Here is a 16,926-nt window from a genome sequence, read left to right as displayed (position 1 = left end):
GACACCAACCAACGTCAAGTCACTACAGCGGCTGTTGGGGTTTGTGAACAATCTTGCAAAATTCATGCCCCGACTATCTGATGTGTGAGCTGCTTAGAAGGCTGACTGACAAGGCCATTGAATAGACACAGCAATTGAGACTATCAAACAGTTGGTCACACGACACTGAGTGCTCAAATACTACGACCTGAATGATGAAGTCACACAGCAGTGTGACAAGCTTGGGCGCAGCCCTTCTACAGAAAGGACAACCTGTTGCATTTGCCTCCAGAACATTGACTCAGACAGAACAGAAATATGCACATATTGAGAAAGAATGTCTCGCCATTGTTTTTGCATGTGACAACTGACAAGTTTGACCAGTATTTGCATGGCAGAGAGTTCATAACAATACACAGCGACCACAAACCGCTCAAGACGATCTTCAAGAAATCTCTACTCACAGCACCCAAGCGACTGCAGAGAATGTTGCTAAGGCTACAAAGATACCAACATCAAGTGCAATACAAACAAGGCGAATAACTACATGTAGCTGACTTCCTGTCCAGAACTGCTCAATCAACCACAAAGCACAGACAAATGCAAACACCAGCCATGGTCTACGCTATGGGCCTAGCCACAACTGACCTGGAACAGCTGGATCACACCAGTGACGTCAAAATCTCAACTAAGACACTGGAGTCAAATCAAAGCACACTCATCCCAGGACCTACAGTTTCAGGCTCTGCACACTCAAATCAACAAAGGCTGGCCTGGAACCAAACAGGCACACACCGAAAGATTTCTGGACATACAAAGAGGAGCTCACCACAGAAATTGGACTGATATTCATAGGAAACAGGATCTTCATCCCTGACATGTTACACAATTACTTTCTACCTAAAATCCACTCTGAAAATGGCCAAAACGCTCAGAAAAAACAGCTGTGATTGATGGTGAAGACCCATGGAAGCAGTGCTGGCACGGCGGAACACTCCAACAGAGGGACTCAAAAGTTATCCTGTACAGCGGCTCATGTCCAGGAGCACAGGAAAACCACTCAAACCTCAAGTGGTTCAAAATGTCATAGCAAGAAATCAAACCTAAGGGCTGACAGCAAAACACCACTATGACACACATGCCATGACATGCCCAACATAATCCAAGCACAAACAGTGAGGGTCCTTCTTCACCCCAACAACTCAGCCAGCACTTGGACGCTGGGCATATGCACTGATCAACTCAATGACTAGTCGTATGAAGTACTAGTGAATGGTTAAAAATATAGCAGAAACAGAAAATACATTCATCCCCACGATCGACCACCAAACAAACATGGATGAGGATGACTGGGGATCATGGAAAGAACCCACCACCCCAGCGGGTGGTGAACAACAGGCTGCTGCCATGGAAGCAGCCCCACTGCCTGAAAATCTAAGACACACCTGTGAGATACTCCAGAGACTGTATCATTTAAAAGGTCATACAAAAAAATTAGAGGGAAGCAGATTGGAGTAGTCTGCTTATGGACTTTATACACTGGTCAAAAAAATAAAGGGAACACTTAAACAACACAATGTAACTCCAAGTCAATCACACTTCTGTGAAATCAAACTGTCCACTTAGGAAGCAACACTGATTGACAATAAATGTCACATGCTGTTGTGCAAATGGAATAGACAGCAGGTGGAAATTATAGGCAATTAGCAAGACACCCCCAATAAAGGGCTGGTTTTGCAGGTGGTGACCACAGACCACTTCTCAGTTCCTATGCTTCCTGGCTGATGTTTTGGTCACTTTTGAATGCTGGCGGTGCTTTCACTCTAGTGGTAGCATGAGACGGAGTCTACAAAGTGTCTGCTGGGCCTGCGGGATGAGCAGCTGGGCCTGGCCAGGCAGGAGGCTGCATGGAGGGCCCTGCATGGGGATGCACTGCAGGCAGAGGGACACAAGATGTCTGTCCGGCTTCAGGCACAAGCAACCAAGGCCAAAGACACCATTGAGGAGAAGAGGATGCTACGTGAGAAACTGAATAAAAGTGTTGAAAGAAGCACAGGAAGCCATGAGGGAGAATGAGACTAACATTGGATATCGAGAGGCTTGGAAAGCAGCTGACAATTACGGTACAGAGGCAGGAGGAGGCCTCTCGGTTGGAGCATGATATAGCTCTACAGAGAGACCTGGAGGAGACCAACGCTTAGCTGAAGGAGCCATACATGCAGCCGCATCGCCTTGGAATTCCTGCGCAGGCACATCAATTACCTATTACAGGGCACAACACAAGATTGCACACATTTAGCAGAGTTGAAAGACACTAACAAACTCACAAAAACATACTGCAAAAATGTTGTTTGTAGGGCAGGCCTTTGGTCCAACTACCCTCTCCAATGACATGGTGGAAATACTGTATGATGGATTGTCCTTATTGTAATAAAAACTCAAAGTGGTGTCTTAAATTTTTTTATATGTTTCCACAATTTCACCTTTTAAAATAAAGCTATGTACACATTTAATCTTCTCCCACAGTAAATAAAGAAAATAATCAGATACACAAAGCCTATGGGAAAATAGGAAGGCAACAGAGTGAAAGTAAAGCAAACATTTTACAGTTCAAATGCAAAATTCTGAATCACCCAACAATTATTTAGCCTTGAGAAATCTTGAGAATGTTATAATATTGCCATTGAGTTATTATACTAGCAAAGTAACCAGAGGTCTTAAAATGATCTGAAACGTTTTGCTTTATATTTGATTTCCTCTAAGACATTATTCAGTTTAAAGTTGAGATCAAACACTTTGTTTAATGTTTAGTGTACCACAAAACAGGTGATCTGGAATTCAAATAACTAATAGTATGTGGGCTGATTATAGTGACCCAGATTAAGCCTATAGTACTGCTGCATTAAATTGCACTTTTGGGAAAAAAGTCCTGGAATACCATCTCTAGTCCAGAAGTATATTCAAGGTTTATCTAGATTCATGAAATCACATTTGCAGTTAATCATTTACTAAGTAAAATTAATTTGATCTGGGCCAGTGAAGTTGGCGTTGTTTGGGACTTGCATTATTTTCTCCCTCAAATTACCTTTGGTTAAGAAAATTGAGAGGTCTATACCTCCACATAGATGGTCTTCACAATCAAATAAAAATTCTGAAAGTAAGGAAACATTCATACTTTTGTGGGGCCAATCCTGTAATTCATTATGAATTGACATGAGGCACCCAACAAATACATTTAGTTGAAAAGTCTTTCCCCTAAGAGAAAACCAGGTCCCACTCCCTGCTTAAATTCAAACAAAAACATTGATTTATTTAGCATTCATAATACAAACCACTGCTGTTTATCCAAAATATCAAATAAAATATATTGTCAAGGAAAATAGAGAACACAGCACTTATGAACTCAAAACCCCATGAGGTATATACTAGAATTGTGCAAACAGACACCATATATTTATGTAATCTGTTATTATGCAATTTAAGTGACACCAGGTAAGGCAAACATTATGTTATTTCATGATAATCCTATTTTTTTGTTCATCTGGACAACATACAATGTAATTATTGATAGAGGTATTGATAGGTCCTAACCATGAGTCAAACCCCCCATTGAGAGAATGTGACCAATTAGGTGCATTGGATTCAACATAAATCATCCCAATTGGCTCATTCAAGTTTGACAATGCAGGTCATTATGTGGATCATTTAATGTGTTTAAAGGCCTCTGCAATGGCTTCCTGACCAGTGTGTCTGACTGCGTGAGAGTGAGGCCTGAAATACAACATGCAGCTCATGGAAGCCCATGCTTACTAGCATTTTAGGAGTATCAGAACTCTGGCAGATTCTGCTGCTCTGAAACATTATAGTGTTACTTTTGTGTTGTATTATTCTTGTCCGATAAGATACTATGTGTTAGTAACATTGTTGGGAGGATACATCTTATCAGATGTCTGCAAAGCAATATTATTATTATTAAGTGATCATTTCTAAAAGAAAAAACACCTTCCCATCTTACACCAGTTCCTAACTGCATATGAAAACTAGCGAGCATCCGGGCGGAGAAAAAGAGAGCGCTAGCATTGGGATCAATCAGAGTAAAGAATGGATGGCTGCCTACAGTCACCCTGCAGCGTTATCTGACACTGTCTATTTTAGTCCACTAGCCTGGCCCATACCTCACAAATCTCATTGATTCATGTTTTCATATTTTTTGTTACTGTAATCTCTGATGGATCCTATTAGGACAACTGACGCAACTAAAGATTACAATTACCTACTTCGATCAAAGTGTCTATACCAAGCAAAGAATAATACCACTAAGGTCATCCATATAGTAAAAGTCCCGGATCAACGAAAGAGCTCTTAAATAAAGCAATAAACCAAGATATTATGGAATTAGTTAAGTGTGGTGTCAGAATCAAGACAGTTACAAAATAAATGTTAACTACCCCAGCAAAATAATATATTTATTTAAAAATTCTAGTTCCTAAAATATCATATAGGATATCGGTCTTTAAAAGCTTGCAAATCCATTTTACATTTCCTGTAAGGTTTGGGGAGTCTTTGCCTGTTGTCGGAGAGTGTATTCTGTTTTATGTTGACCATGTATTCTAATTTCCCAGGGATTGCTCAGGTGTGCTGCTGTGCTTATTAAAAGAGAATAATGGTGTGTTTAAGGTCCAATATAACATCATCTGACTAAGTGCATTGATTCATACCAATTGGCTGAAATTGCTCTATGGTTTAAATAACTGTTCTTGGGTCACTTGTTGGGTGCGCCTTAAAAATCACCTCCGTTCCCACATGAGCATTAGAAACTTAAAAAGGGATGAGGAGGGAGTTTGTACAATATATTTTGCCTATGTTTGAAGTTAAGAGAAGGGAAGAGTAATGGATTCTAGTCAAGCATGCCTCTCTCGCTCTCACCATCATTCTCACTCTCGCCCTCTGAACTGGCGTCCCCCTGCCTGTCCCCTCATGCCTCCTCTGGTGGCGGGGGCCTCTTCAGGTCGCGGATCTGCTTGATTAGGTAGTTCTTCTCGTCGCAGAACTGCTCGTCCTCGGAGCGATCTGTCTGGAAGTGGCTCAGGAAGTCCACCAGCTTGGTCTGGTTCTTCAGCAGGATGTCCAGCACAGGCTGAGTCTTGTTGGGGTTGGCCACAAACACCTAGGACGAGACCGGACAGAACAGTGTTTGAATTGAATAGCGCTACAGCGTGACAGTGCCATAGCCTGACATATATTCTAGTTGGTTAACTGGTAAATGTATACCTTAGTATATGTTAATGGAATAATTTATTTAAAATAATATAACAGTATGAAGTTATTACTACGTTTTAAAGGCAGCATGAATATTTCTGCATCCTCTATGAAGACTGAGAACGGTAGATTAGGGGATGGAAATGTGAACAACATGCATTTTAGGTCAAGTAACCAAAACAGTGGAAAGTAGGACAAGCAGAGACCAGAATCTGTACCCTTGGCCTCTCCATTAATAAAACATTTCTACACACCTTGAAGACATGGAAGGCCTCAAACTGGATGTTGCGGCTGTTGTCTCGCAGCATGTTCATCATCAGCTTCAAGTTCTCGGCACGACTGATGTACTTGGTCATCACAGTGAAGTTATGTCTGTCCAGAAGAAGCTCTCCCAGGAGCTGCAAAACAGTTTGGTTAGTAATATAAAAGGAGGGTCATCATTGCTTTTAGGATAAGTTAGGAAGATATTTCAGTTACAGAAGAAAGTCACGTGAGAGGTCAAAACTTAAAACGGACAAAGTGATACCATGAAGCATCAAACAGGTGAGATAGAGTACCTTCAGGGACTGCCGTTTGGTGACATAATTCTCAGAATGCAGGAGCTTCTCATATTCTGTAAACACCCTGTCATAATTGGTCTCCAGAAAATCTGCGCACATAATCTTATGTCTCGTGAGAAGATCCTAGCAACACATTTGAGAGAAAATAACAGGATATTAGATAACATAGAAAAAACAGATCATACTAAGCACACTAGTGCTAACGTCCTGTCCAGGGGATGTACTTGTACATCAAGCTGCCTCACGATCCAAGAGGTTGGTCATAGGGCAGGAACCGTTCTGGCTCGGACAAGGCTTACTTTATAGGACATAAAGAAGTGAGAAAAGCAGCAGTGTACCTTGAATGAAGCGAAAGCGTCTGAGGCGATGTCGAAGGTGGAGAGCTCTACATAGCGGAAGAAGCAGTAGAAGTCCTCCGAGAAGAGAACGCTGCGTGCCAGGGGCTCATGACGCAGGCACTCCCTTAGCATCATCCCACAATTCAGAGCCACCTCCGCACTCTCGTACCTGCAAAGGTGGGATTCATGTCAGTAGTGCTCAACACTACTACGTAGGTGTGTTTTGTTGGTGATTATTACATCTGTTGCGATTGTATGCACGTGGGTCTGCAAATAGGGATGTGGCGGTCATGACATTTTGTCAGCCGGTTATTGTCATGCAAATGTCTGCCGGTCTCACGGTAATTGACCGTTAATTAACAAACACGTTTAGCATCTCCAGGCCTCCAAGCCGCATATGCGCGCCTTTGGAACATCGACATTTTTTAAAAAGTCTAATAAATCGATTTAATATACACCATCACAATAAATCCATTATTTATTTTAGGCAGGTATAAAGAAACATTATGATATGAAGAAAATGTATTTCAGAAGAACAGAATGAGTTGGCCTACTGTATGTTATCTGGCTATGCGCCATTCAATAGGCTAGTTCATTTAGCAGACAATATTTGCTAATAAGTGCCATTTTTTTTATATTAAGAAGAATAATTGAATTTAGCTGAATAAAATAGAAAGGATATTTTTCCCATTCCGGCTATGTTGAAGAGGCTATGTTGAGCGTAAAAGTGATAATTTGAAGTCCTATTCACTAGATTTAGAGTTATTTGGCAACTTTAGTTGTGAATGATACAAACCTTAGAATGTCTTTGAAATCAAAACAAATATGGGCTGCATGCTGCGACTATAGGCTATTGATGATTTGAGAAAGTCGCAAAAAAAAAAGAAGCTTGCACTCTGTTCGTTTTTCCAATCATGCCGGGTAGTCTACTCCAGTTTTACCGCAGAGCATGTGCTTAATATGAGCAGCTGAGAAATAAATATAGTAGCAGCTGGGACCCTCCTCTTTGTTGTGGCAGCCATCAAAACTCTGCTTTCACAGGATTGCATATAGAAATGTCTGGGCTTATAAGAACACTTATTTCACTCCACACAACAACCACTGTTTGAGGAGCATGCAGCCTCTCACTGCACGACAGGTGAAACGCTGTATGCCATGGGCTCTCCAAACCTGTTCCTGCAGCTCCCCAGTGCTTAATTTGGAAAACCAAGTGAAATTTGTTCAGGAACATCGATAGTAATAAGTCTTCAAACAAAACATATTTCATTAAAAAAAAATTGATAGCCCTTCTCTCTGCGCACTTGAGAAAGGCATAAAGGAGAGAGAGGAAACGCACAGTGGTGAGATATTCTGTAGGTAAAAGGTAATGTGTAAGCCTATTCATTATGAAAATTTTAAAAATTGCCCTATTCCTAGGCTATTCAAAATCTAATTCACTATAAATTGTCCACTAACTCTGTAAGGCGCTCTCCACAATCAATGAACCAATAGCATTGCCTAGGCCTATACGTTCTCTCCCAAACTCATGGATAGAAAGTTTGGTAAGGTAATCAGTCCATCCAGTATGCATAACAGTCCACACGCAAAGGCGATTGCTAGAATTTGTTACATTTGAGTATAGGCTAGACCAATTATGTACCAAAGAAATCTTAAATCTTTATCCTTTATGTTTTTCTGCCGTGCGTAATATACGGCATGCTATTAGGCTATATATTGTATAACAGCACAATCATTATTTTTATTCTGTTTTTATAAAAAAAATTAGCTTGGGCTTTTACAGTGGGGGAAAAATGTATTTAGTCAGCCACCAATTGTGCAAGTTCTCCCACTTAAAAAGATGAGAGAGGCCTGTAATTTTCATCATAGGTACACGTCAACTATGACAGACAAAATGAGAAAAAAATAATCCAGAAAATCACATTGTAGGATTTTTAATGAATTTATTTGCAAATTATGGTGGAAAATAAGTATTTGGTCACCTACAAACAAGCAAGATTTCTGGCTCTCACAGACCTGTAACTTCTTCTTTAAGAAGCTCCTCTGTCCTCCACTCGTTACCTGTATTAATGGCACCTGTTTGAGCTTGTTATCAGTATAAAAGACACCTGTCCACAACCTCAAACAGTCACACTCCAAACTCCACTATGGCCAAGACCAAAGAGCTGTCAAAGGACACCAGAAACAAAATTGTAGACCTGCACCAGGCTGGGAAGACTGAATCTGCAATAGGTAAGCAGCTTGGTTTGAAGAAATCAACTGTGGGAGCAATTATTAGGAAATGGAAGACATACAAGACCACTGATAATCTCCCTCGATCTGGGGCTCCACGCAAGATCTCACCCCGTGGGGTCAAAATGATCACAAGAACGGTGAGCAAAAATCCCAGAACCACACGGGGGGACCTAGTGAATGACCTGCAGAGAGCTGGGACCAAAGTAACAAAGCCTACCATCAGTAACACACTACGCCGACATGGACTCAAATCCTGCAGTGCCAGACGTGTCCCCCTGCTTAAGCCAGTACATGTCCAGGCCCGTCTGAAGTTTGCTAGAGTTCATTTGGATGATCCAGAAGAGGATTGGGAGAATGTCATATGGTCAGATGAAACCAAAATATAACTTTTTGGTAAAAACTCAATTTGTCGTGTTTGGAGGACAAAGAATGCTGAGTTGCATCCAAAGAACACCATAACTACTGTGAAGCATGGGGATGGAAACATCATGCTTTGGGGCTGTTTTTCTGTAAAGGGACCAGGACGACTGATCCGTGTAAAGGAAAGAATGAATGGGGCCATGTATCGTGAGATTTTGAGTGAAAACCTCCTTCCATCAGCAAGGGCATTGAAGATGAAACGTGGCTGCGTATTTCAGCATGACAATGATCCCAAACACACCGCCCGGGCAACGAAGGAGTGGCTTCGTAAGAAGCATTTCAAGGTCCTGGAGTGGCCTAGCCAGTCTCCAGATCTCAACCCCATAGAAAATCTTTGGAGGGAGTTGAAAGTCTGTGTTGCCCAGCGACAGCCCCAAAACATCACTGCTCTAGAGGAGATCTGCATGGAGGAATGGGCCAAAATACCAGCAACAGTGTGTGAAAACCTTGTGAAGACTTACAGAAAACGTTTGACCTGTGTCATTGCCAACAAAGGGTATATAACAAAGTATTGAGAAACTTTTGTTATTGACCAAATACTTATTTTCCACCATAATTTGCAAATAAATTCATAAAAAATCCTACAATGTGATTTTCTGGATTTCTTTTTCTCATTTTGTCTGTCATAGTTGACGTGTACCTATGATGAAAATTACAGGCCTCTCATCTTTTTAAGTGGGAGAACTTGCACAATTGGTGGCTGACTAAATACTTTTTCCCCCCACTGTATATAGGCCTATGCGTATGCATAAGCTCTAATAACACTAGCGTTTTGAATTAATCATCACCTTAGAAAGCGCTGTCCATTTTGTTGTGTAAAAATGTGAAACAACATCCACAACGACCATGTTTTCCACTCAGTTTCAACCGGTTGTTGAACTTCTTTCTTCAAATTGATCGATCACAGTGAGGTGAGGTGAGTTTTAAAAGCATGATACTGTTTTGGTAAGTGTTTGATGTTATTTTCGATTGTATTTGCATTGATGTCAGAGTCGTTAGAGGGACAATAAAGCGCAGAGTACCAGGCCATTAGCGACCTGATGGTCGTTAGCGAGATCGGTACTACCAACGCATGTCCAGAGTGCATAAGAGGAGATTACCGTGACTCAACGGTCACGTGGAATTTTACTGGGGTCATGACTCATGACTGCCGGTGTGGCAGTAATACGGTCACCGCAACAGCCCTATCTGTAAATGAACAAACAGGGGAGTTAAATGCCTAAAAAGTCACTTAAATGGGGACAAAACCTAAATAAAATAGATAAATCCATGCCTCTTGCTTATCTGGTCTACTGATCTAACAGATGGCAGATGGGCAGCTTTGAGACTCACCCTTTCAGCAGCATGAAGAGGATCTGTGGGTGTGAGGAGATATACTCAACCGTGGGCGTACGGGTGCCAATCTGACGCCGTACAATGTTGCTGAACAGCTGGACCACATCCTTCTTTCCCTGGTGGTCAATGATGAGAAACATTCCAATTAATGAAGAATAGGACGGTGCACAACTTAAAAAAAATACTGAGATAAAAGGAATGAGAGGCCCACATAGAATACTGTCGCTCTCCAGTGCTTTATTCCTGCACTCTGCATTTGGGTGCAGGAATAAAGCACTGGGGAGCAGAAATATTCTGTGTGCGGACCTCTCAAACATTTCAATCAAACAGTGGGAATGAGTGCTGATGTGTCACATTGTGTCTTTATGCTCCTCCCTCTTCTGTATTGATTCATACATCCACTATGGACTACAGTAGTATAAATAATACATTTCCCCCCCACACAAAGCTAAATGGGTAGAACATTTCCCCACCTCAAAATCAATCCTCTGCAGGTTTGCAATGAGAGCAATAAGGAGGTTGGTGTTGTACAGCTCCTGGGCCAGTTGGGCCACAGCCTCCGTTTGGGGCTCCTTGTCTCCTGTACCACACAGCACCTCTTTCAGCGATGACAGGTTCTTAGACACCTCTTCTGCAACCTGGAGACAAGAAGATATGAGGGAACAACACTTAGTTAAATCAGGGGCTGCATCTGAAATGGCACCCTATAATATAGTGCATTACTTTTAACCAAAACCCATATAGGGCTCTGGTCAAAAGTAGGGCACTATATAGGGATTAGGGTGCCATTTCGGACGCTTCCAATGACTCTCACGGCATTGCTATATGAAGCTGCTGTCTGGATGCTCAAATGTTAGAGACCAACTTTAACTAACAAATGCGAACAGACAATTTCTAGTGTGCTCTCAAAACAGCAGTCCATAGGTATCACCTGACCTTTTCACATTTTTTGCTTTCTGCCGCATCCAGCTTTTCCAAGTAAGCCACGTTCTCCTTCAGACTCTTCACAATCTCTGCTGGGCTCTTCTGAGACTTCCCGAAGGGGAAAGGCATGATGAGTAGGTGATGAGTTGAGTCTGGATGTAGAATGTAAAAAAGGCACCGCTTTCACTTTGGATAAAATTGATAACAGACGAATGATGAGCTATTACGTGAATAAACTGCTTTGATATTAAACTACAGCACACAAGGTCTGACTGAGATCATGGCCTATGCCTTCACTGAAAAATGCACACAGTCTAAGTGATGACGTTACACACATTACAGTACACTACGGTAACCAGAGCCATATCAACTATATATACAAAAGTAGGTGGACTCGGCTTAGGGGATTCGGCTATTTCTTCACATTTCTGCCCTGCTAGAGCTGCCCCGGTCAACTGTAAGTGCTGTTATTGTGAAATAGAAACATCTAGGAGCAACAACAGCTCAGCCGCAAAGTGGTAGGCCACATAAGCTCACAGAACGGGACCAGCGAGTGCTGAAGTGAGTAGCACATAAAAATCTCGGTTTTCGGTTGCAACACTCACTACCGAGTTCCAAACTGCCTCTGGAAGCAACGTCAGCACAATAACTGTTCGTCGGAAGCTTCATGGAAAAGGTTTCCATGGCCGAGCAGCCGCACACAAGCCTAAGATCACCATGCGCAATGCCAAGCGTTGGCTGGAAATGGGTAAAGCTCGCCGCCATTGCACTACTTGTTTTTGTAAGAAGTGTTGACATGCTGAATGCACCGAGGTGTCTGTTTAAAACTACTAGCACACAGCTCGGACACCCATGCATACCCCACAAGACATGCCACCAAAGGTCTCTTCACAATCCCCAAGTCAAGAACAGACTACGGGAAGCACAGTACTACATAGAGCCATGGCTACATGGAACTCTATTCCACATCATGTAACTGACGCAAGCAGTAGAATCAGATTTTTTAAAACCTAAAAATACATCTTATGGAACAGCGGGGACTGTGAAGAGACACATAAGACACGCACTCTACAGACACGTACATATGGATTTTGTATTGTAGATATGTGAAAGTAGAGTAGTGGCCTGAGGGAACACACTTAATGTGTTGTGAAAAGTGTTATGAAATGTAATGTAATATTTTAAATTGTATATAACTGCCTTAATGTTGCTGGAGCCCAGGAAGAGTAGCTGCTGCCTTGGCAGTAACTGATGGGGATCCTTAATAAATACAAATACTGGAGCAGTGGAAATTAGTTCTCTGGAGTGATGAATCACACTTCACCATCGGGCAGTCTGACGGACAAATCTGGGTTTGGCGGATGCCAGGAAAACGCTACCTTCCCCAATGCAGTGACAACTGTAAAGTTTGGTGGAGCAGGAATAATGGTCTGGGGCTGTTTTCATGGTTTGGGCTAGGACCCTTATTTCCAGTGAAGGGAAATCTTCACGCTACAGCATACATTCTAGACGATTCGGTGCTTCCAACTTTGTGGCAACAGTTTGGGAAGGCCCTTTCAAATCAAATGTTATTTGTCACATGTGCCGAATTCAACAGGTGTAGACCTTACAGTGAAATGCTTACTTACAAGCCCTTAACCAACAATGCAGTTACGAAAAATAAGAGGTATGAAGAAAAAAGAAAAGAAAAAAAGCAACATTAAAATAACAATAAGGAGGCTATTGTGGGTACCGGTACCGAGTCAATGTGCGGGGGTACAGGTTAGTTGAGGTAATATGTACATGTAGGTACAGGTAAAGTGACTATGCACAGATAATAAACAGCTAGTAGCAGCAGCGTCAATGTAGATAGTCCGGGTAGCCATGTGATTAGCTGTTCAGCAGTCTTATGGCTTGGTGGTAGAAGCTGTTCAGACACCTACCGGACCTAGACTTGGCGCTCCGGTACCGCTTGCCATGCGGTAGCAGAGAGAACAGTCTAGGACTTGGGTGGCTGGAGTCTTTGGAACTTTTTGAGGATCTGAGGACCATTGCCAAATCTTTTCAGTGTCCTGAGGGGGAAAAGGCATTGTCATGCCTTCGTCACAACTGTCTTGGCGTGTTTGGACAATGATAGTTTGTTGGGGATGTGGACACCAAGGAACTTGAAGCTCTCAACCTGCTCTACTACAGCCCCGTCGATGAGAATTGGGGTGTGCTCGGTCCTCCTTTTCCTGTAGTCCACGATCCTCTCCTTTTTCTTGATCACGCTGAGGGAGAGGTTGTTGACCTGGCACCACACTTCCAGGTCTCTGACCTCCTCCCTATAGGCTGTCTCATCGTTGCCGGTGATCAGGCCTACCACCGTTGTGTCGTCGGAAAACTTAATGATGGTGTTGGAGTCGTGCTTGGCCCCGCAGTCATGGGTGAACAGGGAGTACAGGAGGGGGACTAAGCATCAGCATGGCAGATGTGTTCTTGCCTACCCTTACCACCTGGGGGCGGCCCGTCAGCATGTCCAGGATCCAGTTGCAGAGGGAGGTGTTTAGCCCCAGGGTCCTTAGCTTAGTGATGAGCTTTGAGGGCACTATGGTGTTGAACGCTGAACAGTAGTCAATGAACAGCATTCTCACGTAGGTGTTCCTTTTGTCCAGGTGGGAAAGGGCAGTGTTGAGTGCAATAGAGATTGCGTTATTTGTGGATCTGCTGGGCGGTATGCAAATTGAGTGGGTCTAGGATTTCTCAGATGATGGTGTTGATGTGAGCCATGACCAGCCTTTCAAAACACTTCATGGCTACAGACGTGAGTGCTATGGGTCAGTAGTCATTTAGGCAGGTTACGTTGGTGTTCTTGGGGACAGGGACTATGTGGTCTGCTTGAAACATGTAGGTATTACAGACTTGGCCAGGGACAGGTTGAAAATGTCAGTGAAGACACTTGCCAGTTGGGCTTCCCTTTGTAGTCTGTAATAGTTTGCAAGCCCTGCCACATCCGACGAGCCTCGGAGCCAGTGTAGTAGGATTCAATATTATTCCTGTATTTACGCTTCGCCTGTTTGATGGTTCGTCTGAGGGCATAGCGGGATTTCTTATAAGCGTCCGGGTTAGAGTCCCGCTCCTTAAAAGCGGAAGCTCTAGCCTTTAGCTCAGTGCGGATGTTGCCTGTAATCCATGGCTTCTGGTTGAGGTATGTACGTACGGTCACTGTGGGGACAACGTCATCGATGCACTTATTGATGAAGCCGGTGACTGATGTGGTATACTCCTCAATGCCATCGGATGAGTCCCGGAACATATTTCAGTCTGTGCTAGCAAAACAGTCCTGTAGCTTAGCATCTGCGTCATCCGACCACTTCCGTATTGAGCAAGTCACTGGTACTTCCTGCTTTAGTTTTTGCTTGTAAGCAGGAATCAGCAGGATAGAATTATGGTCAGATTTGCCAAATGGAGGGCGAGGGAGAGCTTTGTTCTTGTCTATGTGTGGAGTAAAGGTGGTCTAGTTTTTTTTCCCTCTTGTTGCACATGCTGGTTTCCCTGCATTAAAGTCCCCGGACACTAGGAGCACCGCCTCTGGATGAGTATTTTCTTGTTTGCTTATGGCTTTATACAGCTCGTTGAGTGCGGTCTTAGTTCCAGCATTGGTTTGTGGTGGTAAATAGACAGCTACGAAAAGTATAGATGAAAACTCTTGGTAAATAGTGTGGTCTACCCCTTGTCTTACCGGAGGCAGCTGTTTTGTCTTGCTGATGCTAGGAAAAACCAGCCAACTGTATATTAGCCATGCCGTCGTTCAGCCACGACTCGATGAAACATTAGATACTACAGTTAATGTCCCATTGTTAGGATAGTCTTGAACGAAGCTCATCGAGTTTATTATCCAATGATTGCATGTTGGCCAATAGGCCGGATGGTAGAGGCGGGGTTACCCACTCGCAGATGAATTCTCACAAGGCACCCGGACCTGCGTCCCCTGTATCTGCGTCTTCTCTTCACACGAATGACGGGGATTTGGGCCTTGTTGGCTATCTGGAGTAAATCCTTCGCGTCCAACTCGACTTAGTCCAGTTCGAGGTGAGTAATCGCTGTTCTGATATCCAGAAGCTCTTTTCGGTCATAAGAGACGGTGGCAGAAACATTATGTACAAAATAAGTTACAAATAATGCACAAAAAAAACAAAATAGCACAATTGGTTAGGAGCCCGTAAAACAGCTGCCATCTCCTCCGCCGCTATTATTTAATCACTTTCCTGTTTCAGCATGACAATGCCCCCGTGCACAAAGCGAGGTCCATACAGAAAATAGTTTGTCGAGATCGGTGTGGAAGAACATGACTGGCCTGCAAAGAGCCCTGACCTCAACCCCATCTAACACCTTTAGGATGAATTGGAACACCGACTGCGAGCCAGGCTTATCGCCCAACATCAGTGCCAGACCTCACTGGCTCAATGGAAGCAAGTCCCCGCAGCAATGTTCCAGCATCTAGTGGAAAGCCTTCCCAGAAGAGTGGAGGCTGTTATAGCAGCACTTTGGAATGATATGATATGTTCGACAAGCAGGTGTCCACATACTTTTCCTCATGTAGTGTATTAATATATGGCTCTGATGGTAACTAACTAATCATGTCCTGACAATAGCATATTTGCTCATCACCATAACTAGCCTAAGCTGTAGGCTACATTGCCAGCTACATAACTCGTGGTCAAATAATAGAAAACAGAATGATCAGATCATAGCAACTGGATCAAATCGAATGCAAGTAGCTACATAGTTAGAATTACATGTTAGGAAGTTAGCTAGGTGTCTATCTGTATTGGGCCATCCACACCCATAGCCAAATGGTAAACTATTATGAGTTATTGGTGATTTTCCTAAGTAATATCCGGTGTCACTCAATAAACGTGCTGATTAAATCCCTATTATTTTCTGCTACCTTTCAATTAGACCGTGGCAATGAGTTTGTTGAGGATTAGTTAGAGCTAATGATTGATTAGCTAGCTACTTTTATTTTGGTTCGCTAGATAGCTTAGTTTGTTGACATTGTGCATTAACTTATAGGACACCGACAGCTTGTTGGCTAGCTAGCCAAATGTTCATCTTGGCTCGCTAACTTGGCTAGATAGCTACATTAATCTGAATCAAATTGTGATAACACACTTGGTCGATGAAACCACGACAACACAGTCAAATACAATTTCCAGAAAGTTGCTAGCTAGCTCAGTAGCAAGCTAACAGTACAGTTATCAGTTAAAAACAACGAGCTATTAGCAAACTCGCAGCTGGCTAGTTTAGCACGTTAGCTTTTTTAACACTCACCAAGCTCAGAAGGTGACTGCGAAATGTTTTGAAAATATCCTGTGGGAAGTGTAAGACTTATACTAAACCTATACACCACACCTATTAACGACCTTCATCACTATCGTGCAAAATTATTTTCTCGTGACCTAAAAAGTATTTCTGCTGGCTAACTGTTGTCAGACAACTTCATTTCCCCTAACTCCTCGTTCTGGGGAAAACGGGCGGGTATGTTATGTTTGAGATGTTCGATTGACATAACATTTAAACCAATCGAATGTAAACGATGGAAAGACACGGCCCTAATCCCCGCCACGGAACCAAAAAATTGCAACAACATTGCATTGATTCAGTATGATTAAATCTATCCAAAAATATAATTTCTTCAGATTACAGTAACAAATGTAGCTATTTGAGGATACATTTTAGCAAGCTATGTGTACCGGTTTCAATCAATTTGGAACCTTATTTGAAATGCTCATCAAAATAATACATCAAACACTTGTCCTTTACACACCTCAAAATAAAGTGTATTTCCAGCTATTATAGGCCTACATATTGACAAAACATTATTTACAGGTATTGACATTCTCAGATGCACAAGCCAG

At 42.6% G+C, this 16,926-nt stretch overlaps 1 protein-coding gene across 1 annotated transcript; it reads right to left on the bottom strand.

Moving 5' to 3' along the window:
- Positions 1-2,423: 2,423 nt before the first annotated feature.
- LOC311107998 (calcium-binding protein 39-like) lies at positions 2,424-16,531 on the bottom strand. The gene is made up of 8 exons (XM_084150630.1): positions 16,340-16,531; positions 11,060-11,199; positions 10,597-10,761; positions 10,121-10,239; positions 6,137-6,305; positions 5,796-5,921; positions 5,493-5,636; positions 2,424-5,146 (listed from the first exon to the last, which is right to left on the bottom strand). Exons 2-8 carry the CDS (start codon positions 11,174-11,176, stop codon positions 4,955-4,957), a joined length of 1,032 nt encoding a protein of 343 aa, XP_084006756.1. The 5' UTR covers positions 11,177-11,199; positions 16,340-16,531; the 3' UTR covers positions 2,424-4,954.
- Between the last annotated feature and the right edge of the window lie 395 nt (positions 16,532-16,926).

Source organism: Coregonus lavaretus, assembly GCF_964263955.1.
Source record: "Coregonus lavaretus genome assembly, chromosome: 32".
Classification (NCBI taxonomy): Eukaryota; Metazoa; Chordata; class Actinopteri; order Salmoniformes; family Salmonidae; genus Coregonus; species Coregonus lavaretus.
Note: the sequence above shows the minus strand (reverse complement) of the source record. Positions and strands in the feature narration are given on the sequence as shown.

What these genes read in the sequence shown, in the direction of transcription:
- LOC311107998 (XM_084150630.1), bottom strand. Translation starts at nt 11,176, where the DNA reads ATGCCTTTCCCCTTCGGGAAGTCTCAGAAGAGCCCAGCAGAGATTGTG. An exon ending in ACGCTTTCGCTTCATTCAAG is followed by an intron (nt 5,922 to 6,136) that starts GTACACTGCTGC and finishes ATGTGTTGCTAG; the next exon opens with GATCTTCTCACGAGACATAA. An exon ending in CCAAACGGCAGTCCCTGAAG is followed by an intron (nt 5,637 to 5,795) that starts GTACTCTATCTC and finishes ACTGTTTTGCAG; the next exon opens with CTCCTGGGAGAGCTTCTTCT.